General features: G+C 37.9%; 1 protein-coding gene across 2 annotated transcripts; it reads left to right on the forward strand.

The window, feature by feature from the left end:
- The first annotated feature begins 974 nt into the window (after nucleotides 1–974).
- aars1 (alanyl-tRNA synthetase 1) lies at nucleotides 975–24,232 on the forward strand. Of its 2 annotated transcripts, none has more exons than XM_042496523.2 (20): nucleotides 975–1,095; nucleotides 4,846–5,003; nucleotides 5,582–5,770; nucleotides 7,096–7,241; nucleotides 8,342–8,533; nucleotides 9,314–9,458; nucleotides 10,480–10,625; nucleotides 10,916–11,024; nucleotides 11,822–11,972; nucleotides 12,140–12,264; nucleotides 14,357–14,501; nucleotides 14,603–14,781; nucleotides 16,207–16,320; nucleotides 16,471–16,677; nucleotides 17,537–17,721; nucleotides 19,343–19,451; nucleotides 20,008–20,121; nucleotides 20,199–20,405; nucleotides 21,586–21,699; nucleotides 22,621–24,232. In XM_042496523.2, exons 2-20 carry the CDS (start codon nucleotides 4,860–4,862, stop codon nucleotides 22,798–22,800), a joined length of 2,901 nt encoding a protein of 966 aa, XP_042352457.2. In that variant the 5' UTR covers nucleotides 975–1,095; nucleotides 4,846–4,859; the 3' UTR covers nucleotides 22,801–24,232. The 2 variants fall into 2 exon arrangements, with proteins under 2 accessions (XP_042352457.2, XP_087935835.1); XM_088079709.1 differs by having other exon boundaries at nucleotides 1,017–1,095; nucleotides 4,850–5,003.
- Nucleotides 24,233–25,127: the final 895 nt, after the last annotated feature.

The following is a 25,127-nucleotide window of genomic DNA, read 5'->3' on the forward strand; positions in this document are numbered from 1 at the left end:
TTTTTTGTTCTTAACCTTAGCCAATGGGGTGCTATATTGCTGGAAGTCAGTTATAAAGTTCAGGCAAGTTGGTTTAGTGTCTGACAATTTTTTTCTTTTTAATATGAAATAAAACATTGTATATGCAATTTGCTTTTTTCAGTCTTATCTTGCCTAAAGTATAACATTACATCAAATATATTGATTTCAATATTTATCTTAAGTTTCTTTCTTTCATTTTATTTATTTTATTTTAGGTTATTTTATTTTTATTTCTAGAAAGTTAGCAACATCGGTCCAAATACATTCTGTTGTAGACACATTTAAAAACTTTGTGACAAATACTTTCTTTTTCTAGCCCACAAAAATCACTTTTATAATCAATATCTTGATTGTGTCCAACACAAGCTTTACTGAATAATTTCTATATAATATTTTGAAGGAGGCCCACTCCTTAAGCTAGTTATTTAACAGTATTTTTGACTTTTTCCCCCATGCTTTTCCTCTCTGTATTGTATTTAATAAGGATGACCAGACACATTTAGAAGGGACGGTTAGGGTTACTTAGGGGCATTTTTTTTTTAAGAAATCAAACCAATTTGCTGGTGACAAATGGTTAATATAGTGGTAGTATAATGGTTAATTAGTTCCACCAATATAAATATTTTCCCACAATCTTAAAGATTAGGTAGATTAAAGCCCCAGACTTTACGTTTTTGTATAAGGAGATTTTCTGGAACAGCATTAAAAACAATAGTGTCCTCCTCTCGTTTTACAGGTGTTTTAAATTTATCTACGCATTTTTTGTATGTTATCAAACCTTTCTTTATCAGACGATCTAAAAATTTAAAACAAACTCTGTCACCGGTGTCATTTACATTGCATCAGCCAAACCAGGGAAGTTCGCACCATTGATGTGGCGGGCTGGGCTAAGATTGACAGGAGGCTCGTCCAATAGGAATCGAGGATTTTTGAGTACCGGTGCCGTTTGGCCAATGAGCTGCCGCCGTAGGCGTGTCTTATGTGCTCTGAGCTTTCCTTTTGGTCGAGCAGCGTGGGCTAAAGCAGTGTGTCTGGGTGCAGTAACCGATTCATTCTGCGAGAATAGCGACTTCTGTGAGTATTATCTCTTTCTCAGACGCTTTTTAAGCAAATAACGTTTGCCGTACCATTCAGCAAAGTAGGGTTTCTGATAGAGTTGTGCGCTAAATTGTCTTTCTCACGCTGAGGTAGCAGCGTCTAGCTAACGTTTAGCTTGCTAACGTCAGCTTGTCAAGCTAGTGCCCAACACAGCAGAGTTTGAGGTCAGCTGGAGATCTGAAAATGCTGCAATCCGGCTTTTTTTAAATCAATTTAAAGATGAAATATATGTGACATGACTGGCACTAATTCGCGACAGCGCTTTCTGTGCGCTTGTTTACAACAGAGGTGTAAAGGTGACAAGGGGGAACTGGTGTTAGTCAGCAGGTGAAAAGGAAAATAAGCCCACTGAGATTTAAAGTCAAACCTGCGGATATAACTAATTGTAGTCTCTATTTGTGGGCCTCCCCAATGGTAGAGGTAAGCTATGATTTGGAGACTAAACAGAGCTGCTCCACTTTGACATAAAGATTGTACCACCCACCTAAGCTATTGATCTGTGAAGTAATTACAAAGAAATATACATATTTGCACTTTATACTGGACTTTATATCCTTTAATTAGCTTTTTTTCTTTTCATGTGTACTTATACATATATTTATATGTATTTGCATATGCTATATCTCGTGCTGCATTTTGCAATTTTAATTCATGTTTTTTCTTGTATTTTTTCTTAGCTCTCTGTTGCTCTACAGGGGGGTTGAAAGTATAGTAGAAAAAAATATCAAATAGCAGGCAGAATTTTAATAATGTATATAATATTTCCCTATGATTTCAAAATTATGATAAAACTTAAAAGATTTAAATATGTGCTGTACCTACTGTCATTTTCTATCATTATTTATCATTTTATAAATTGATTAGTTGTTATGCTGATGTATCTCACATGTTCACATCATTTTTCATTTATAAAAAGAATGCATTAATGTCATTAATGCATGAACTGCAAATTGAGTAAGATACATGAAATGATATGATGCCAATAAAAAGTAAAACCAACAAAAAAGTGCACACACACACAAATACGTATATTTCTATACAGTAGTATATTTTACTTCTTGTATTTTGTAATTTTTATCTATTTATGTACTTTTTTAGCACGCATAATTTTAATTAGAAAATGGGATCAGAGATGTTTTTTATATGATTTCAAAATTACAATAATACTTAAAAGATTTAAACCTGAACTGTAAACTGTAAACGAAAAATCCAAATGACATCCTCACAAATATCGCTGATCCTTATTTGCATCCTTAAAAGTGCACACTTTTCCCTGTTGTTCATGTATTCTTGTTATCGTATCCTGTTTTCTGTCACAAACGTGTCATTTACAAAGTCTCATCTTCCTCACAATAAGCCCCATTTGCACCACTCAGTCTCTTGTTCGCAGAGGCGAAACTTTCCATCTCATCGCCCAAATGTCTCCACTTTCTCTGGTTGCCAACAGAGTGGTTTGGTAGTCAGGATGGGGATGTTGGGTGTTTACCGTCCGCTCGCTCGCCCCAGAGAGCTGAAGGCAGCAGCTGTGTGGTTTCCTTTGCCATGTAGTTTACGAATGAGTCCACTGATGGGAATTCTGATGTGTTTCTTTTAATTAGAGACGTACTGTATTTGTGTTGCTTGGATATAAAACTAGAGATGTATTTTAATTGAATTCAAATCCTTCGGACGGCTTTAATCCAGCTCGCTGCAATTGAGTTTTTTCTAGTTTGGTTGCTTATTTGTATAACACAAGTCTTGATCGTTTTTTACTTATGAGCAAAGTTTTGGCTGTCTCTATCTCCAACTTAAGTTGAAATGACTAGACTGCAATATGACTTTAATTGGCATCAGATGAGGTTTGAATAATAAGGTTTTTATGTGCCGGCTAGTATCACACACACAATGTTTCAATGAGTTTTTCAGGCCTACGTCAGCAGTAGTGTCTGATCCAGACTTAGCTCTTAGAGCAGAGGAGGAAATCATAAGACAGAGAGTTCATAAGGAAAATGGAAGAAATTCAGTAGATGCAATTTACTTTGTAACAAAAAACCCAAAAAACTTTTGCTTGGTGTTAAAACATAACAAAAGAAATAGCTTGGGGTCAAAAAAAACAAAGAAATTTGTGGTCAGTGGAGTCACAGAAAAACAGTTTTTTGTTGTAAAACAAAATAACATAATGTCTTTCAAAATTGTTATGGAAATGTTATTATGGGTGTGGTTTCTATTTGTTGTTGCTTACACAACACAGTATGTACTGAATAAATAGTAGGAAAATTAAAAAAACACATCCCAATTTTCCTGAATTTCCCTAGATTTCCCTAAATTGCTTTTTGAGCAGTCCCTGCAGCATGAAAAGCTTCACCCGCCTTACAGGATTCCTGAGTTGCTGTTGGTTTATGGAAATAGCCAAAGGCCAATTTGTTGGAGGAAATGACAGAGGAGAACATTTTGTTAAAACAGCTTGTAAGGACACACAGGAGCGAATGGGGGTGAAGGAGTTAAGATACAAGTACAGAAGCATCACAGGGTTTCCCACACGTTCATTTATTTGTGGTGGACCACAACAGTTAAAACATCCCCCACCACAAAGATCTTTTTAGCACATAATTAAACTTAATCGTTTGTTGTTCTGGGTCCAGAAAGTTTGTGTTCACTCACTCTACAGTCTGCACGTCTGTCCTGGACGAGGGATCCCTCCTCAGTCGTTCCTCATAAAGTTTAATAATGTAAAAATCTAGTATTGCTTTAAAGCAGTTCTGCTCCTTTATTTGCAGCTTTGCCCACAACGACCAAATATAACTAGAGATATTGAACGTATAGCTATAATGGTGTAACAGTGTGGAAAAATCTACAAAAGCATTTCATGTGCTGTGGTTTGTTTCTGTGTTTGTTCATTTACGAGTGTGTTGAAGCAAAGCCTAGCTTGGAGCAAATGGCTAACTTGCATAAAAGGCAAAGCTGGTTTAACTGGTTGTAACTGGTGTAATTTCCATGTTGTGCCTTACAGCCAAAGGGCTTTTATAGCAGTCTAACTCTCTTTGAAAATGGAAAAATTGTTTGGAAACTCGCAATTTTATAGTGTCGCTGTCAGTCTTGTTAGAAAGCTGGGGAGAAGGATCACAGATAGTGCAAAAAATAAATGTACCCTCTATGATGACATTTTACCAGTTGAGCCTTGTAATGGAGCCGTGGAGCGCTTTGTCAGAGGAACACCAGCCTCTGTTCACCACATGTTTTAGGGTGCAGCTTAATTAGCTGCTTTCAGCATCAAACCAAAAGAGATCAACCAGGTTTGTCCACATGTGATAAGAAAAATTCGACTGGTTGGACAAGTAAGCTGAGTGTTTAACCTGTCTAGTCTGTGCTCTGCAGACAACACATAGTTACCATGTTAGCGCAGTCCAATCATGATTTTAGAATAAGACTCAAATTCTGCTCTGCTTGTTTTATTTAGGCTGGAAGGACATTGCATTAGCTGGTTTTTATAAGGTAAAAATGGACAAGACACATTTGTAGCATTTAGTTAAAGGAGTTCAAACTTGTTCACTCTTTAATCAATAAGTAGAAGAGTTGCTTTTGATCAGAATAAAATATATTTTGTCATCCTTTGTGTCCCTATAACCTGGCTCAGCTGCTTTGTTACAACTCAGTTGTGCATGGAGCTGAATTCCCCTGTGAGGTGCTTGTTTAAACATGTTTGATATTCAAAGTATTAATTATCTTTCATGTGTGTTTTTTGTCCAGACAGCTGATTCAGGATGGACTCCTCTTTGAGTGCAGCTCAAATCCGCGAGAAGTTCATTGACTTCTTCCGTCGCTATGAGCACAAGTACGTCCACTCGTCAGCCACCATCCCGCTTGACGACCCTACGCTGCTCTTCGCCAATGCTGGCATGAACCAGGTACAGTACATGGTTTATCCTAGATTTAAAACAATGCAACATTTAAGAAAATAAATAAGGTAATTTCAAGAAATACAAAGAAACAGCAACCCCACTCATAAAATAAATACCATCAATGAAGCAAATAAGCAAATTTGGTAATGAGGTATATATATATATATATATATATATATATATATATATATATATATATATATAAATTTTTAAAAATATATTTATATATATATTTTGTTTGTTTCCGTTGTCTGTATGGATGTAAATTGGCAGCCCTGCAAACTCTGTCATAAAAATGCTGTGACCCTTTTAAATAAACACTAAATAAGATAATTACAACAATGATAATAAAAGGATAGGAGCTGATAAAAGGATTGTGTTTAAACCTAAATTTTAATAAGTGTTTTAAAAGACGTCACTGATTCTTCAAACTCTCCATCCATGCAACGTCATGACATTTCTGTCTTTCAAACGTACCCACTGATGTACAAAGCTTAGACTCTATAATAATGAAACTATAATATTCTTGTGTCGCTCTTTCAGTAGAGCACAACTCAGGATTTTGCTTTTATTTTCCCTCGTAGTTCAAGCCCATCTTCCTCAACACCATCGACCCGTCCCACCCTATGGCCAGGCTGCGTCGTGCCGCCAACACGCAGAAGTGTATCCGTGCAGGAGGCAAACACAACGACCTGGACGATGTGGGGAAAGATGTGTACCATCACACCTTCTTCGAGATGCTGGGGTCCTGGTCCTTTGGGGACTACTTCAAGGTGTTATATTTTTATTTTTATTGTTACTGTCTTGTCACCTTACAGTTATAACCCGACTGATATTTGATTTTTTGAAGCAGATACAGATATATCCATATTTGATAAAAATAAATTGAAAGACAGTTTTTTATTTTTTCAATAATCTTGTAAGAACTATGCTTAACAGGACACTTTTAAAGTAGAAAAATCTACTTGTCACTGCTCTCATTTTGAAATGACCTCAGACCTAGTTAGCCTTTTCTGTGCTGCAGTTTTTTTGCTACGTATTGGCCAACGTGTACACCTACACTTATTTATCTGCAGTAAGTTAATATTGACCCATATATCAGCCCAGTGGAGTTATTCGCTTAGTTACAACTTTATCTGCTGCAGTGCCCTTTATTTTGACACAAAGATAAAGTGGTAAGCGAAAGAAGAAGCTATACAGAATGATTTAATGCAGAAAGCACAGTAATCTCGTGTTTTTACTGCACTGTGTGTGGTTTTATGAGCACAAACATGGTCTAATGTAACAAAAAGTTTCTTCCTACTGACCTGACACAGAATTTTACCCGTGTTAGGAAATTTTACAGTTCACATACGACATCTGTTGATTCAATACTGGCGTTCGGAGCAGAACTCACAGGTGCGTTGCTTGATATCAGACAAAATTGTCCATCTTCAGTCAAATCAAACCCAGCCGAGTGGGCGGATTCAAAGGTCTGGACCCAGGCAAACAGTTGTGAAACTCATGGTCAGAATATTCACTCTCGTGTTGTCTTATTCACATTTTTTCACTTCCTTACTGAACTTATTACTGAAAAAAACGATTCCCCATTTTTCTGGAGTTTGATTGCACAACCGTGACAACGGTGCAATGTAGGAGCGCTGTTTTAGAGATACGACCAAAGACATCGCCACGTTTCTTTCATGATGGTCATCTTGCAGCCCAAAGTCACACAGTTTACACCAGGCTTAAGCAGTGCTGATCAGTATAAACCAAGGTTACTGTAACAAATGTTTTCAGAAACATGTCATAGCTTACCGTTTAATACGAGATCCGGCTGGTCATCATTGTTTCGGACCCTTCCGCATTACGTCGCTCATTAAAGGGAGCGTATATTGGTTTTATCAGGTGTAAAGCATTCTGGCGGTTGTAGGTTTTCTACCTGTTGCAAAAGCACTCTTTCTGTTGTCCTGTAGCCTCAGTTTCAAAAGTAATGTGTCCAAATGTGTGCTTTCTGTAGTTCTGTGGAGTTACTTTTTATCTGCCGCCCTTGTTGTCTTGTCCTCTGTGTCTTTTTCTTCACTCCACTCACTCTGTATCTCCTCTCCTCCCTCTACAGCAACTGGCCTGTAACATGGCCCTGGAGCTGCTGACCCAGGAATTTGGTATTTCCATAGACCGCCTGTATGTCACCTACTTCGGGGGTAACGCTGACGCGGGCCTGGAGCCCGACCTGGAGTGCAAGCAGATCTGGATCGACCTCGGGTGAGTGCAGTTTGGGATTGAGGTGTATTGATGAACACATCAGATGAAGGGTTTAGAGCAGCTTTTAATTATCACCAGCCACTGAGAATAATTTTTTAAATCCTGAATTATCTGGAGGGAGTTCCTTGAAGCTCCTCTACAACTCTTATACGGCTCTTTTTATAGATGTTGCAGTGTATCGCTTCACGAGCGTTGCAAAACACTCTATCCACCTCTGTAATTGCACAACGTTGTTTGGTTATTCCCTGAGGAAAAGCCCTTCTTCTCCTCCCCCAGTCCCACAGAGCCACCACTGCCTACAGCAACAGCCCACAACAGTCTCACCCTCTCTATTTTCCACCTCCCTGTCTCATCTCATATCTCACCATCTTTTCATGTCCCAATAAATGAAATAAAAGTCCAGTTTTCTACCATTTATTTAAATATTCAAAGCTTTCATTCAGTTTTTTCTCCACTAAACATTAAACCTTTTCCCATTTTCTCTTTTATTTCTGTTTGTTTTTATTTGCTTTGCTTGTTTCACTTTTCACTCACCGTCTCTGCCAACATAAAAACACGCTGCCGGCCCTGCTGAAGCAGCTCCATAAAAGAGGGGGAAAGTCCACAAAATATAAACATGCAGAGTTTTTCAGATTTCTAATCGGCTGATTTCTTTCTGTTGGTTTTGTCAGGATACAGTGTGAATATATTAGCCCTGACACAAGTTATTCAAATCACGTATCTTACACACACACACACACACACACACACACACACACACACACAGGTATATTTACCTCACAATAATTTGTGCACACCTACATTATCTTTATTTTACAGTATATGTATATTAAGATCTTGATACATTTCTCATTGTCATGTAGTTGTTTTTCGAATAATCGGGCAGTTTATGACAGTAAATTTTGACATCATGTCTTACTGATGTAAACATTGATAACATTGATAATTGATAAAATAATTCTTTTGCTCACTGAGGGATGGCTTTCACACTTTGCGTTTTTTGTCCTAATTGTCTCACCATTTAATTTTTATCTGTTAATTTTTTCTGTTAATGTTAATTTAATGAAATAATCTCTCTCTGCTTGCTTTGTTTCTTTCAGGGTGGAGGAGGCTCGCATCCTGCCAGGCAGCATGAAGGACAACTTCTGGGAGATGGGAGACACCGGTCCCTGCGGCCCCTGCAGTGAGATCCACTACGACCGCATCGGAGGGAGGGACGCCGCTCACCTGGTGAACATGGACGACCCCAACGTGCTGGAGATCTGGAATCTTGTGTTCATTCAGTTTAACAGGTAACGGACGCTGACTCAGAGTTTGTTTTTTTATTTCTAAAATGCTAAATTATTGCTATGTTTGCGACTATCTTCCACACTACTCCAGCATCTTGGAACCCCTAAAATAGACCAAAAAAAGAAATACCCAGTGTTGATGAATGGATTTTTGTAATATACAGTATTTATTTAATTGAGAGAATTACTTAATTCGAGAAACCAGAAGGAAACCTTTAGTAAAAACTGGACAAAGTGGAGAGTGTATGTTTCAAATGTCAGACCTGACTTTATGTGAACAAGTTTCAGAAACACGTTGTAGTGTCACAATTAGCCACCCATTGTCTATGTGTGTGTTTTGATAATAACCCTCCCCCCCTTTTTTTTTTTTTTTTATTTATTTTTTTTTTTTTTATACAATTTCTCTGTTTATTTATTTATTTTTCCTTTTTATATTATTGAAAGGTTTTCATGTTCATTTGGTTGTGTATTTTATTTTTGTACTTTCACATAACCAGTTCAAAGAGTATTACAAAAACAGGGCTGTGTTTTAGTCTGGACAGGCAGATAAGATGACTTTTGGATCTTATCAGTCACAACGTGCGTACTGACGAAATGGAAGACGCAGGACAGAAATGGTGTTGAGATAAAAAGGACAACATTTTTTTTTTTAAGTTGGACTTGAGCTGTATGATCCTCCTTAAATGCAGTAAGAAAAACCTGTATGCTCTCCCACTTTGAGACTGCTTGTTAAAAAGTACACACTCATTTTTTGATGATTGTAACTGTTGTTTGTGGCTCCAGAGAGTCAGAGACGGAGCTGAAGCCGCTGCCTAAGAAGAGCATCGACACAGGGATGGGACTGGAGCGCCTGGTGTCCGTCCTGCAGAACAAGATGTCCAACTACGACACTGACCTCTTTGTCCCGTACTTTGAAGCCATTCAGAAGGTACTGAAATGACCCATATCTATGTAACCAAGTATAAGAGTAAAAAAAAAAAATTACCTGTCAAAGTTATTATAGTTTTGTATTTTTCATTAGTTTTTGTTTTTGATTTAGTTAATTTTTATTTTCGGTTCAGTTTATTTCAGTTAGTGTCTTTTTTTTTTATTGATGAAATTTTCTCGTTTTAGTTTAGGTTTGTATTAGTTCAGTTTGAGTTTTAGTTTTTATGCCTCTGCAGTGGTGATAGTCGTGGTCAGAGGCAATATCTTTTCAGTTGTCCATACCCAAGTACATTACTCTTATTGTTATGGGTGCAATATCTTTTTTGTGTGATCAAATTTTTATTTAGTGTTGTAATAATAGATCATATATGCATAGCCACATTTCATCCACGTGCCCATATATTTTTTCAAATTTTGCATGTCTAGATGCTCCAGAAAGAAAGTTAGCCTTTTTCTATCCCTTCAATGAGATTAAAGAAGTATAGAGTAGGTCAGTGATTCCCAACTGGTCCAGCCACAAGGTCCAGATTTTGTCTTTTGTCATAAGTTCAACAAAACAACAGAGTTCATAATATTGCTTTAAGATCAGTGACATAAAAATGCTGCCAACACACATTGTGTTAATAAACCAAATAATACCAAGAGCAAGGCAATAAAAAAATATCTAACAGCAGGAACTAGAATTTCAAAATAAAAAACTCTATGCCAGAAATTCAAAATAAAGTGTGTTTTTTACAAACTTGACATGTTAGTGAGTCACTTGCGGTACATTCATAATGCACCTGCAACCTGCTTTGTGACCCACCAGTTTGGAACCACTGAAATTCGTACTGCAATACAAACAACACTGTGGCAAATGACTCACAGTCGTGCAGACATCCCAGTTCCCTCACGCTTGTTATGTTGACAAATGTGACCATTTTGGCACGATTGGTGCTGTTGATGAGGAGCTCTTGGTGTAGAAGAAAGTTATCAACCACTGATGTAATACACACTTTAAACATAATGTGTGTTTGTTTCAGGGTACAGGTGCTCGACCTTACACCGGGAAAGTAGGCGCTGAGGATACTGATGGTATTGACATGGCCTACCGCGTGCTGGCTGACCACGCCCGCACCATCACCATCGCCCTGTCAGATGGCGGTCGGCCTGACAACACAGGAAGAGGGTGAGACATGAACATTACAGAGCAAAAATGACAAATACAAACATGCAAAGACGCCATGTGAAGCGCAGTGTCTGCAAAATGTGATATTCTCATCCACATGTAATGTACGTTTTAACCAGCACTTCCGAAATATATCATTGCAAAGTCTTGGGGGAGAAGGTCAGCTTTTTAAGCTATTTATCCTGGGGATTAAGTTCAGTTGATATAATGCCTAAATATAAAGTGTCAAAATCATCATAGACATCACAGGTCAGATTATTGTAATGTTTTGTTGTTTTCTTCACGTTTAGCTACGTGTTGAGGAGGATCCTTCGTCGTGCTGTCCGTTACTCACACGAGAAGCTGAAAGCTCAGAAAGGTTTCTTTGCCTCTTTGGTGGACGTGGTGGTCGATTCGCTGGTGAGATTTTCTTTTTATTCTAAACTCGGTGGTCTGAGTGTAACACATAAAACTTGAGAGGAGGCCTTTTTAAACTGGGGACAGCCTCAGCAGGTTTTTTTTCTACAAATGTGATGAACTGTTAAAATGGAGAGCAGGTTAGCGCAGATATACTGTAAATACTTTGTGCTGTAAGGCTTACGGCTAAACTCCACTGGCTCTTAAAGGGTCTCTTAAAAACCTTTTCGCTGCATAAATTATGGCATAAATTAAAAATGATGCACAACTGTTCTATTTCTTTCAAGCGACACATGGGTATTTTTTTTTTTAACTTTTTTTAAACAGAAAATAGACATGAGACATACTAGATAAGATCATTTTTTTATGCGTTACATTAACACACACTGCACTGGATTTCTTTACATGCATACTATCAGTGAACTTATTTATTTAAATTATAGATATTTGCACTGTAAAACCAATTGCACATCTGTACTTCCTCCAGTGCACCTTTCACACATATATTTTGTTCTTTACATTCTGTTTTGTTTCATTTTATATTTGTAAATTGCTTGTATATTTATATCTTCGATATTTTTATTCTTCCTTTATGTTATTTGTTTTGCATTGAAACACAGAGTCAAATTGTATGTGTAAATGTACTTGGCAATAAAACCGGATTCTGATTCTGATTCTGATTCTGATTGCCACAAAGTAATTGGCTTTAGTTATGTACTCCTCTCTACATCACTACCTTTTTTTTCATCCCTCTCTCACCCGATCTTTGATCCTCATCTTCTTTTTCTCTCACTCTCCAGGGCGAAGCCTTCCCGGAGCTGAAGAAAGACCCAGAAATGGTGAAGGACATTATTAATGAGGAGGAGACGCAGTTCCTCAAAACCCTCAGCAGGGGACGCTGCATCCTCGATAGGAAGATCAGCAGTCTGGGAGACAGCAAGACCCTTCCAGGTGAGACACATCAGCAGTAACATGAGCACACGCTACGCATCACGTGTTAATGATTGCACTGGAAATAACTTATTTTAAGATATCAAGTAAAGAGTTGAAACCGCTTTAAGATGTCATTTTAACAGGTTCAGTGCACCATTTCAGTTTGTTTTTGTGTGTGCGTCCAGGTGACACAGCATGGCTGCTGTACGACACATACGGCTTCCCTCTGGACCTGACCTCCCTCATCGCAGAGGAGAAGGGCATGGAGGTGGACATCGCCGCCTTCGAAGAGGAGAAGAAGGCAGCACAGGTGAGGAGGTGGGAGGAGGGAAGCAAAGAGAACGAGACCTTCTGATATTTACCGATTGTTTGAATTTGGCATTGGCTGCTCTTTGAGTGAAACTCCACCGAGCAGTGCTCTGTGTCCACTCCTGTGGGTAAAAGATTTATCCTTGCGTCAGCGTTCTCCAGTATTGCACTGTAAGTCAGAATCAAGAGCTGTGCACCTGCTGTTTAAATAAACCCTCATTTACTTTACAGCCCCTGCGCTAATCCCTTGTTGTTTGATTTTGCAAAAAAAGATTGATCTCTTTTCTAGTTTGCTGCAGCCTCAGACTGCTGTCTCACTGCTGTCCAACACATCAGTCTGTGTACATACTGGCACTGCGGTTCAGCTCCCTGCCAAACAGGGAGTTTGAAACACTAAGTCTTTTATATTTCCTATTTTTCCTGCCATGTAACACTGAGTTTATGAGGTAGAGCTGTACAATCTGAGGCGACACAGCACAATAGCCCTGCAGTAAAACTTTGTGAAGCTTATAAAGTTTGTTTTTATTGACATTGTCATGGAGTCAACTCTAAGGTCAGTTCTGCGTATGAGCATGTGAGAATATTTACACAGACTGAACATTATAAGGCTTTTACAAAGATGGGGTGTATCCCTGGCTTGTGTTGAATTACATTAGATTTTGCAAGTTCACCTAATAAAATGAACGACTGACTCCACAGCGAGAATGTTCTCAGAGAATCATTAAACAAGTGAAAGCGCACACATTTTTATCATAATGCACGTAGGTTGGAGAAATGTTGCCTCGTATGCACTTTATGAAACAGAGCTGATTAATGGACGGAAAAATATTTTAACCAAACCAGCAAATTTGGATTTTTTGTCGACTTGATAGTGAAGTTTAGACTTGCAATTAAAATGATAAATTACCTTTGTTTTTCCAGGTAAAAATGTCGCCTTTTGACAGTCACAAAACTAAATTGCAGATAAGGAAAACAAAACTGTGTGCTTTTTTTTTTTTACACATGATATTAAGTGTTTCAGAGACACATCCACTGCTGTGCCTGTCATGCTGGCTACTTAGATTTCAATAGTGCCTACGTCACTGACGTTAAAAGGTCAGAGGGCCCCGTGCACAGTTGTTATGTTTGCACACTTCCTAAATGTTCACTAGTTATGGTTCAACCTTCATTTTTACATGAATTCTCATGTAAATCAGCATCAAATCAGTTTGCTGCTGTATATAAATCCGCTGAGCGCACCTGTCACCCTCAAACTACATAAATAAGTTAAAAACATCAGCTGAATATTTAAACAACAGCTCTCAGTGCAGATGAGTCCGACGGTTTATACTCAGGGCTTCACATCTGTGCAGATGTTATTTTAAGAATCTTCATAATCCCACTCAGGCTGCTTACCATAAGTCTTTGTATTGTAAAATAATACTACTTATAGTCATTTAAACAGTCCAGTGTTAATATATAATAAACTCTGTATACTTCTTGATGAATGTATTCAGTCTCTGTGACTGCGTAACGTCTCCATCAGCCACAACACATATTCTGTTAATAGAAAAAAACCTTTAAAAAGACAACTAGATGCGCCTTGATGTTGAAGGATTTTCGCTGTCCACTTTTGCATGACGTCAGAGCAGGTCGGGATGAGCTCGGACACAAATCTGACCAGCGTGCATTGCTCATATTGCCAGTGATCAATTCTGTGCAGGACTGGCTAAGCTCTTACCAAGTCTTACTGTTACCGGGTTATAAATGGGCTTCATGATTTGCTTTGGTTATCAGCTACGCTTTAAATACCACGTTTCTTAATAATTATTTCATTCATTTCTGTTTTTTAAAGTTTTTAAAGTGTGTAATTCTGGAGAAAGAGTTAATTGAATCTCATTCCCAGGTTGTGAAATACTCATGTTTAGGGTTGGTGGGTTATAATCTCCAGAATGGCATACTGCACCTTCAAATTAAAAGAACTCATATTGTGTATATAAATGTCAAGTTAAGTGTTATAGATTTTATGTTTATAACTGAATAACAATACAAGTGTGTGTGTGTGTGTGTGTGTGTGTGTGTGTGTGTGTGTGTGTGTGTGTGTGTGTGTATAGTTAAGGTCCCAGGGTAAGGGCGCAGGAGACGTAGACCACATCATGTTGGACATCTATGCCATCGAAGAGCTGAGGAACAAGAAGATCCCCGCCACAGATGACTCGTGCAAATACAGATACACCTCCGAAGAAGACGGCACCTACAGTCAGTGAATTAACGTTCTCGCCAACAGACCTCAGGTTCAGACGGACGGCTGAATTATCAGGACATTCTCGCTCTGATCCTCGCTCTGTCTGTGTGTCTAGACTTTGAGCAGGCCTCAGCCACGGTGCTCGCCCTGCGCCGCGACCGCGCCTTCTGCGATGAAGTGACCACGGGGCAGGAGTGCGGTGTGCTGCTGGACCAGACGTCCTTCTACGCCGAGCAGGGCGGACAGACATTCGACGAGGGCTACATGGTCCGAGAGGACGACAGCACAGAGGACGTAAGTGCAACAATAAAGTAAATTGGATGCAAAAAATGTATGCATGAGCTTCTCCGTGGTTCAAACTCCACTGATGCAGCTTGAGAGTGTTTGAAAAAGCACGATGACATCTGAGGTTTTAAAAAGCCTTCATTTTTAGAGTTGGTGTGTTGAGTATCGCAATGCGGGTAAAAACAGAAATCCAGGTTTCAGCCCAAACTGAAATGAATTCACCCTTTGTTGACCTTTAAGTTATATAAGAAATGATGACGAAACTATCACATAGTTGATGTGTAACATTTGGGTCTAATGCAGAAGACTGTTATCGTGGTATACAGTTATCGCCTACAAATGTCGAAGAGGAACATTGTTTGCTAACTATCTATGATTATTATCCATATGTGATTGCTGCAACTGACAATGCTCAATTTCTTTAAATTTTCATATTTATAAAATGGGTCTCCCAACTGAAAAACTTCTTGAAGCTTAAATTGACAACAAATGAGACATAAGCACAACCTGCTAACATGTTTTTGTTTTTTTTTTTCCCAACATAGAAAATAGACATCAGACATCCTAGATTACCACCGAATAATTGGTTACAGTTATGTGCTGTTGATATGTAGAATGTAGAATTTTAAAAAAAAAGTTTAAACAATGGAATTAATTGGCAAGTTTAAATTTGTTTATGTGAAATTTGCCAAGCTGGATGATTAAATTTTACATAAAAGTTTAGAAATAGGTTTGTTACATTCTGACTAAAGGACATTAAACCGACATCAACGTTTTGATGACAGAGTACATAGATCGACTCATAGTAATGCAGTAATAGTTTGCCGGCAGTAATACTCACTGTAATACTGATTCATTGTCAACATCTGTGTTGACACTGACTTTCGTTGTGACTTTAAGATTTGTGTTTTTCGTTAAGGTCCTTGTATTTTTTTTAAATGAGCAAGTGTTTTGAGCATGCAGTTTGTTTGAAACATCTCTTAGAAGGCTGTAAATATTGTGAATTTTGATAGGTGGATAAATGAAACATAATACGTTGCTGTCATCTGTCTCATGAGTGAGAACCTGAATGACATGAAACATGTTCATATCAGTTTGCAGAGGACCATCTTTTAAAAATTTAAAAGTCAGTACTTTGCTTCTTTTGTATGACTTCATGTATTCTTTAAAAAAAATTCTCATTTGTGCTGATGATATTAATGCTTGAGTCTTATGTTCTCTTCCATATCTAACACCACTCCCTCAAACACTTTAAAAACTTTGAAGCATGAGTTTACAAAAATGAATGTTTAATCTTTAAATGCTAGGGAAAAACACACAAACCACCAGAGAACTTTCTAACGAAACTATTGAGATTTTAACTTTTTTTTAACCTGTTTTTCAGTCTTTTCTGCTGAATAAAAACACGTCTAAAAAGTCTTACTTTCTTTGCAGCGGATGGAGTTCACAGTGAAGAACACGCAGGTCAGAGGAGGTTACGTCCTCCATATTGGGACGGTCTATGGCGTTCTGAAGGTTGGAGACCGCGTTACCTTACGTGTGGATGAGGTGAGAACATTTAATAATAATGTTTATTGTCGGGCAGTTAAAAAGCATAAAAATAATATGATGACACATTTTCAAGGTTTGTTTCTGAGCTCTGTTTGTTTTGTTTGTGTCAAGTTCACACGTGTTTATCTGTTCATCTTCTTTTTCCAGGCTCGTCGCAGGCCCATCATGAGCAACCACACCGCCACACATATCTTGAACTTTGCCCTGCGGGGGGTCCTGGGGGAGGCTGACCAGAGGGGCTCCCTGGTGGCCCCTGACCGTCTGCGCTTTGACTTTACTGCTAAAGGTGCCCTGAGCACCGGGGAGGTCCGCAGGACTGAGGAGATCGCCTGTGCCATGATAAAAGAAGCTAAGGTCAGTGGGGAGATACGCATGGAATAATCACACACCTGACAGTAGTTTATTTTGACTTTTGACCTTTTACATACTCAGAATGATTCTGATGTAGATGATGATGATCTTAGATGAACTGTTGAACCCTTTAAAACTTGAGCAAATGGGCTTGATTTTTTTTTTTTTTTCAAAAACATGGGAAGATGACAATAAGCGACTGAGAAAGAAATGGCTGAAAAATTTGCAAGAAATTTGTTAAAACTTGCAAGAAAATAACCTAAAAAAAACATCAACAAGAAATTAGTAAAAAACAACAAACAAGAAAATTACTATAAAAATAGATTAAGTTGAACTTTAAAAAAAAAAACAAACAAACAAACAAACAAGAAAATGGCCATAAGAAGATGCTAAAAACAATAATGTAAGATCTTATTATAATAAATATAAATATAAATATAGTTTTCTGTACATTTTCTCTAGTTTTTTAATAAAATCCAATAATAATTTAAGGTACTTTTTTGGTCAGCTTTTACTAATTTTTAGCATTTTGTGGGACATTGGTTGCTCATTATGTTTTTCACCTATGTTTTCAAATGAAATCAAACCAGTTTTCCGAGGTTACAGAGGTTTAAATGCTTGTGAAAGGTATCTAAATGCAGCACAGGTGTTAAAGGGTTAACTTTAGCTAACATCCTCCCTGAACCTTAAACAGAAGATATACTATATATAAGGAAATGCTTAATGTCTCTTGCTGAAGAGAAGACAGAGGCTTTGTAACAATATTTGATCCTGATGGAAGTTTAATGTCGGTTTGCTTTTGCTGTAATAATTCTGAAAATTAACCCTTTTATTTTCCTCTCCCACACTTTGCTCTCTCCAGCCGGTGTACGCTCTGGAAGCCCCACTAGCAAAGGCTAAGGCCATTCAGGGCCTGCGTGCCGTGTTTGATGAGACCTACCCTGACCCCGTCCGCGTCGTCTCTATCGGTATCCCAGTTGAGACCCTGCTGGAAAACCCCGACAGCACTGCTGGGTCTCTCACCTCGATCGAGTTTTGTGGTGGAACGTGAGTATGATGCTTTATTTCATTGCTGGTGCATTTCTGCTGACGTGTGATGCAAACTAACCCGTCATGGTTCAAATACAGCAGAGGCAGCAAAGTCCACTGAAACCTCTCAAACCTAAACTAAGAGGTTTAACTCTCTTCAAAAACACGGGAACAGGCAACAAGCTGCAAGTTAGTTGCAAGAAATTAGTAAAAGGTGACAAGAAAACACATGAAAGTTAATTTTCAAAAAAAGGAGAGATGAGAAAATATTTTATTTAAAATAGGTGAAAATGTCTAGAAACTGTATGATTATCAGAATTATATAGGCTATGAAAAATATTTTTAGTATTTTTCCATTTTTAGCACCTTTTTCAGGTCATTTTTTTAATGTATTTCTGTTTTTTTCTTTCAGGTTTTTGCTAATTTTTATGTAACATTTTACTTTTTTTTTGCCAATTTTTGGGTTACTCTTTGCCTTACTGTGTTTTTGAAATAAATCAAGCAGATTTGCTCAGGTTTCAAAGGGTTAAAGTTGGAATCTTTTTCAAGTCTTTGGCAGCAAACAGTGCAGTATAGATGTGCATAGATGAAGTGCAGGAAAAGCTTATCCCTCAGCAGTGGTTTGAGTCTCTTTTTGCTTCAAACTTGCACTCACCTGTTGGCAAAATGTAGATTAAACTTGCTCTAATAAGCATATTCGTGCATAAATTCTACCTCTGCACAGGACCACAAACATAAATACTACTTACTTTTATACTCATCGGTGGTGCTTGAATAAGAAAAATATGATTTGTGAGTTAAATTTGGTTAAAAATGACTTTAAAAGCTTTAATTAAGTGTCTGATACCTGTAGACACCTGCAGGCACGTGAGCTCCTGCTCCTGTTGTGTGTTCAGCGTCACATCTGAGGCGCTGCTGGTGATGACAGTGCATGTTCTGAGGAGAAGATACACAGCCCTCACATCAACTCAGAGAAGATTTGACTCTGAATAAATGTCTGCATCTGCATGGAGCCAACAATTTTCCCAAGTGTCAGACCTGCCCGGTGGCGGTGTGTAAAGTGGAAACCATTAATTGGATTTGTGGGTCTTTATGACGAGGCGGCCGTGTCCCCGCGCAGACGAGCCCTGGAACATTTCGCAGAGCTCAATCCAGCGATTAGACTTGCTGCACTGACTTTTACAGTGTCTGCTCCCGGCTGTAAAATTCACCTGAATGCCAAAGACGTCTCCGCTCTTACAAAGATTATAGCAAGACTTTACATTTCATTTGATTACAGTCAGAGTCCAAATGGTTTCTGAGCTATATTTATGTGCAGAGCTGTTGAAACCACCCTGCACATGCACAGAGTCCGATTTAAGCACTGCAGGAGACATTTGCATGGCACTTGTTTTTTAATTGCGTGTCCCGCCGTCTCCACGCAGCTGCAGGTTTTAAAATATTCTACTTTCGTAAACTGTTGTTGTGCTTCCTGATGTTGTCTTTGATGTTCTAATCTGCAGCCCACTTCAAAGAATCCCTTGTTCCCGCCGCTGTGGTTTTGTAATGTAGTATCTCCCGCTCTGTGTTGCTCCTTCTCCTCGCCGCTCTCATCTGCCTCCCACAGTTGTATAACGATGTTGGTTTCTGTTATCTGCAGCCATCTGCAGAACGCAGGTCACGCCGCGCCGTTTGTCATCGTCTCAGAGGAGGCCATCGCTAAGGGCATCCGCCGCATTGTTGCTGTGACAGGAACAGAGGCCCAGAAGGTCAGGACACACACACACACACACACACACACACACACTCGCTTCCAGCATTATGCTCATGTAACACATCCACCCACACTCATATAGGAGAGAGTTTAGCCAACATTTTATAGATTTAATATTGCTGCAGTGTGTGTCTCCGTCCAAAATGATCGCTTCTGTGTTGACGGTCAAATGGTCACACTGATTTTCTTACTGCTCACAGAAAAAATTAACAAAATGAAATTGTGTCTCAGACTGTGGGACTACGTGTCTTTTTTGGGTCCCCTGTGAAAAAAATCACCCCAGTGATGAAACTTTAATGAAGCTTGTTTTTGACTTGTGCTGAACTTGGAGCTACAAAAGAGCATTTTGCATTTTTTCCCCCTCTCTCCAGGCCCCGAGGACGAATTAATCTTCACTATTTTTAGACTATTGTTTGATCCTCCTCTTTATCTTTTTCCTTTTTTTTATTGCGTTCACTGCTCTGCTTCTTCTTCTTTCTCCCTCATCTCTCACTTCACTTTTTGCTCTTTGCCCTTGTCTCGCTCACCCGTCTGTGTCTCACATCCATCAGGCCGAGAAGAAAGCCGATTCCCTTCAACAGTCTTTGTCCAAACTGGGAGACAAGGTGAAGCAGCAGACTGCCCCGAACAAGGACATCCAGAAAGAGATTGGTGACATGACGGAGGTAAATGGGGTTTTTTTGTGCTCCAAAGACTTCAGAATATCTGCGGCGTGGTGTAAACATGTCCGTCGTCTCTGCAGTCGATAGGCACAGCAATGATCTCCCAGTGGAGGAAAGACGAGATGAGGGAATCCCTAAAGGGCCTGAAGAAGACCATGGACGACTTGGACCGCAACTACAAGGCTGACATCCAGAAGAGAGTCCTGGAGAAAACCAAGGATGTGATTGAAAGCAACCCCAACCAACCACTGCTCATCATGGAGATGGAGACCGGAGCCTCGGCAAAGGTGCGAGTCCATACAGGACTTTTAACAGCCAACAAAATAAAGTGTATTCAGGGTTTGTACACTCATGAAAACCTGGAAAAAGGTCATGGAACATGCCAATAGCAATTTCCAGGCCTAGAAATGTCATGTAATATACCCTGAAGGTCAGGGAATTTTGTTTCACAAACCTGTATAATAACAAATGATGTGTTCAAGGACTGTCAGAAATTTAAAAGTTCAACGATAATTTCTGTTTCTTCAATTTCTGGCTGTTATTTCTTTGTAAGAAAACACGGAAAGGCTTTTCTTTACCGAGAAAAAAAATGTTAAAAGAGAAAAAAATGCAAAAAAAAAATGCAAAAAAATGAAAGAAAAATATTACACTTTCTTTCTTTAATAATCACTAAACATTTTTACAGAAAAAAAGTAATAAAAAATGCCAAAACTTTTTAAAGAAAAAAAAGAAACTGCCCATTTTTTTAATTTAAAATCATTAGTAGAATTAATGCAAAATACAACCATTTAGCTTTATGCTCTCCAGTGCTTAAACAATTATTTAAGTCTCTCAGTTGTATTTACATATTCAGTTGTAGTCCTGTTGTGAATTCATTATTTTGTAAATAATATATATTTAAAAAGCTGTGATATAGTACAGTACTTTTTTGTACTGATAGAAGTATCGATGGTCGTTTTAGAGAAGGCATGGTCTTCAAAGTTTACCTCAAAGTCATAAAATATGTCGTCATGGAAATGTTTTTGTAAAAAGGTGTATGAGCAGACTGAAATTATGTAACTGGATGTCCTTTCTACCCATTTAAATTTTTCTTAGTGTTCTCTGAACTGACATATCAGCCAAAATGTCCTTGTAAAAGAAGACCCAACATACACATACAGGAGGAAATGTATAAAATCCGTAAGACTTCATCAGCATCCCCTACCAAAATAAATGAAAAGCACAAACAGTATTAAAATCCAGTCTATCTCTGCAGTATTGCTCATTTTCGCAGGCAGTCTCATAGCTTATCTCATTGTGTTATTGCCATGGGACCCAAATCAGCTCTGTGGCCCATTAGTTCTGACCTTGAGACATCAATAGTGCTGATTACCAGACTTTTTTTTTCTTTTTCTTCACTGTTTCTACTCTTCCCTTCTTTCTCTCCCGCTGTTTTTTCTGCTCAAATTTGTCCTTATTCTCTCTCAGGCTCTGAACGAGTCACTGAAGCTGCTGAAGACTCAGTCTCCTCAGACCGCTGCGATGCTCTTCACCGTAGACCCCGACGCCGGCAAGATCACCTGCCTGTGTCAAGTCCCGCAGGTAACACACCTGTTCAGTCAGACGAACCGTGAGCAGGATAGGCCCGTTACGATCACTACGTTTGTTGGACCATATATTGTCCCAGTGGTAATCACGATAAAAAATGTGAGTGTTTTGACACATCACAAATACAGGGTTGGTACAGTCATGGAAAAACCTGGAAAAATCATGGAATTTTCAGATAGTAATTTCCAAGCCTGGAAATGTTTTGGAAAACTAAATATACCTATTATATATTATATTATTATTATTATTATTATTATATTATTATTATATATTGTATAATAGCTCTTGGTGCGTTCGAGGACTGTCAAAAATTGAAAAATCGACCAATAATTTTGTTTTTTTACAGTTTGTGGCTGTGATAAAATGTGTAATTCTGGTGAAAACACATGAAGGCAAAATTCCTTCTGTTGTTTTAAAAAAAAACATAAAAATTGTCAAATTTTGAAAGAAATATGAATATCCCAAAACTTTTTAAGGAAAAACAAATTCAATGAAGCCTTTTAAAGGAAAAAAAGCCAACATTTTTTCTTTAAAAATCACCCCAAATTGCTTTTTGCTTTCCAAGCCATGCTTTCTTTGAAAATGACAAAATACTTTTAAGAGAAAAAATATTTCCGGTATTTTTTTTAAATGAAAAACTTCAATCATTTTGTATTTTATTAGTTAGCATTAGTTCAGAGGATATTTTAAAATATCGAGATATATATTGTGTATTAAGATTAGACTTAAAATATCGGAATATTATTTTAAAGCCACATAGCAGGAAGTGATAAACCGGAACCGTAATTGTAAATAGAGGAAAGTGATTAAATAAAATGGTTGTAAGACGTTGCAAGCAGCAGGTTTATTTGGAAAATTGAAATCATGTTGGATTTTATCGTAATTTGTAACTCTGATCACCTCTCCTCCCTTCAGGATGTGGCCAACCGCGGACTGAAGGCCAGCGAGTGGGTTCAGGAGGTGTGTCCCCTGCTGGACGGCAAAGGCGGCGGCAAGGACATGTCTGCTCAGGCCACCGGCAAGAACACACACTGCCTGCAGGAGGCGCTACAGATGGCCAACGAGTTTGCACAGCTGAAACTGGGAGAGAACTAAGAGGAGAGGGGGGTGTGTGTGGGGAGGTGGAGGGAGGTGCAGGGAGGAGGAGGAGGAGGAGGAGGAAGAGGAGTAAAGTAAAGTAATGGAGTCCTGAGTCTTAACCCTCTGAACCCTGGATCAACATTTGGACGTGTTTAAACCTTTGAAACGTGAGCAAATTGGTTTCATATCTTTCGAAAACACATAAAAATGAAACGGACAACTTGGCAAGAGATGTGCCACAAATTATGAGAAATTAGGAAAAGCTGACAAGAAAATGATCCAAAATGATTGTCGAAAAAAGACAGAAAAAACACGGACAGAAAATTATAAGAAAATTATTATTTAACTATAATTTAACTAAATTTAACTATAATTATAAATTTGAAGTTAATTCTATTCACATTTCTTTCATTTTTAAATATTCGTTTCTTCCTTTTTGTGTGCTAAATTTCAGATAATTTTCTTGTTACGTTTCGCTAATTACTTATTAATTTGGGGTAATTTCTTGCGAAGTTTTTCATCTCCTTGAGTGTTTTTGAAAGGGATCGAGCGAATTTGCTCAGTTTTCTGGGGCGTTAGCCGAGTTAGAAATCCCCAAACTCCTTTCCTCTCCTCTTTTCTTTTCTCTTCAGATGACAAAAGATTAGAAAACAAACACAACTGTCGGGCGTCTCGCTCGCCATGTTGACCGATGACCACTGACACTCAGCCAGCAGAGACTGAGCCCCGTGTATATTTATTAAGAGTACGATTGCTGACTTGCCCCAGTAAAAAATCATCTCTGTGGAAATTGCCTAAACTCATAGGAAGATCCTCTCGTGCAGTGAAGTGAAAGAGGACTGCAGATGATTATTGCATTATTGCATGCGGATGAGAAGGAAAGAGATTGATCGATTTAGCCTCCAACAAACTGCAAAGCTCGGAAGAAGCGACTAAAACTGCGCGAACTCTTAAAAGTCAGCTCTTGACCGTCCATCCTGCCTCCGTGTTTCATCTCACTGTAGCCCTGTTTATTTAAATACACAGAGCACTTTGTTTTTCGTGCTCGTTCAGTGCTGCTTTAAACTTCTTGTGCCACTAAAGCACAGCCTCTGAAAGAAAAAAACAAGTCAGCCGAGCTCTTAAATGATTTAGATTAACGTCTGATCTGATGTCTGAACAGTGGCTCCGTCCATCTGAGCGCTCTCCTGTGATATGCTGGACTTGAGTTGTTCATACGGTAATTGTATCATAGTCTAGCTTATCAAATAACAAGCCATTTATCCGACGGGTTTAATTTAGTCGAGTGATAAATCATTAACTGTATAAAATGATCAGGAACGAGTCCAATAACTAATCTGTGTAACTTCATTTCACTGACATTTAATTGTCTTTTATCATTGTAGCTGTTCCATGTCGGAGAAATGTCACGTTATAAGAATGGAATAAATACGACTAGTAAATGCCACGCTGTCTACGCTGTTTTTTTCAAATGTGTGATATAATGTGTATGAGTTATTAATTTACAAGAAGAAAATGCAAACTCGATTTGCTTAAAGTATTGGCTTCAGATATGATTGATTAAACCGCATTATTGGAACAAAAATGATTGATGTATGAATTAATTAGCAAGCCTTAAAATGATCTATTATTAACACTGCACAGTTTATAGGAAAATTATGCAAAGCAGGATAAAAATATCCAGAAAACTATATTTAGTTATCAAAAGTATAAATGTAAAATAATGGTACAGAAAAAAATGCATACATCTTTATTTTTATTATCTTTTTTAGGTTCATTTTCTTATTTGTTTTTGTTTTTTTACTTTTTTTTTTAAAGTTATTTTCAGGTAGATTTCCTGTATTTTTTTTAACTTATTCATCAAAAAAGGGAAAAATGTTCAGAAAACTATATTTAGATTTATTAAAATGATATATTTAAAAGGATGGAAGTGAACAAAAATGTGTTTGTGTGTATATATGTATATCACTTTTAAGGGTCATTTTCTTATTTGCTTTTGGTTTTTACTTTTTTTTGTGCTTATTTTCAGATAAATTTCCTGTATTTTGTTTTTAAATGTATTTATCCAAAAAATGAAAAATCAGAAAACCATATTAAGGGTCCCTAAAATTATACACAAATAATATTACAGAAAAAAAGGTATACATGTTTTTTTTTTTATCATTATTTCACTTTTTTTATGTTAATTTCTTATTTGTTTTTTCCCTTTTCCTTTTTTCTGATTATCAGATAATTTTCCTGTGATTTTTTTTTTTTATTATTATTTTTTATTTCCAATTTCTCACTAATTGTTGGGCTGTATCTTGTTAAATTTCTCATTTCCTTCCTTTTCCTTTTCCTGT

Source organism: Plectropomus leopardus, chromosome 7, assembly GCF_026936395.1.
Source record: "Plectropomus leopardus strain MGB_pleo_1.0 chromosome 7, ASM2693639v1, whole genome shotgun sequence".
In the NCBI taxonomy this organism is placed as follows: Eukaryota; Metazoa; Chordata; class Actinopteri; order Perciformes; family Serranidae; genus Plectropomus; species Plectropomus leopardus.

Bases quoted from the DNA above. Each gene is read 5' to 3' on its own strand.
- aars1 (XM_042496523.2), top strand. From the start codon at position 4,860: ATGGACTCCTCTTTGAGTGCAGCTCAAATCCGCGAGAAGTTCATTGAC. The intron at 11,025-11,821 runs GTGAGATTTTCT...CTCACTCTCCAG, and splicing joins ACGTGGTGGTCGATTCGCTG to GGCGAAGCCTTCCCGGAGCT. The intron at 20,406-21,585 runs GTGCGAGTCCAT...ATTCTCTCTCAG, and splicing joins AGACCGGAGCCTCGGCAAAG to GCTCTGAACGAGTCACTGAA.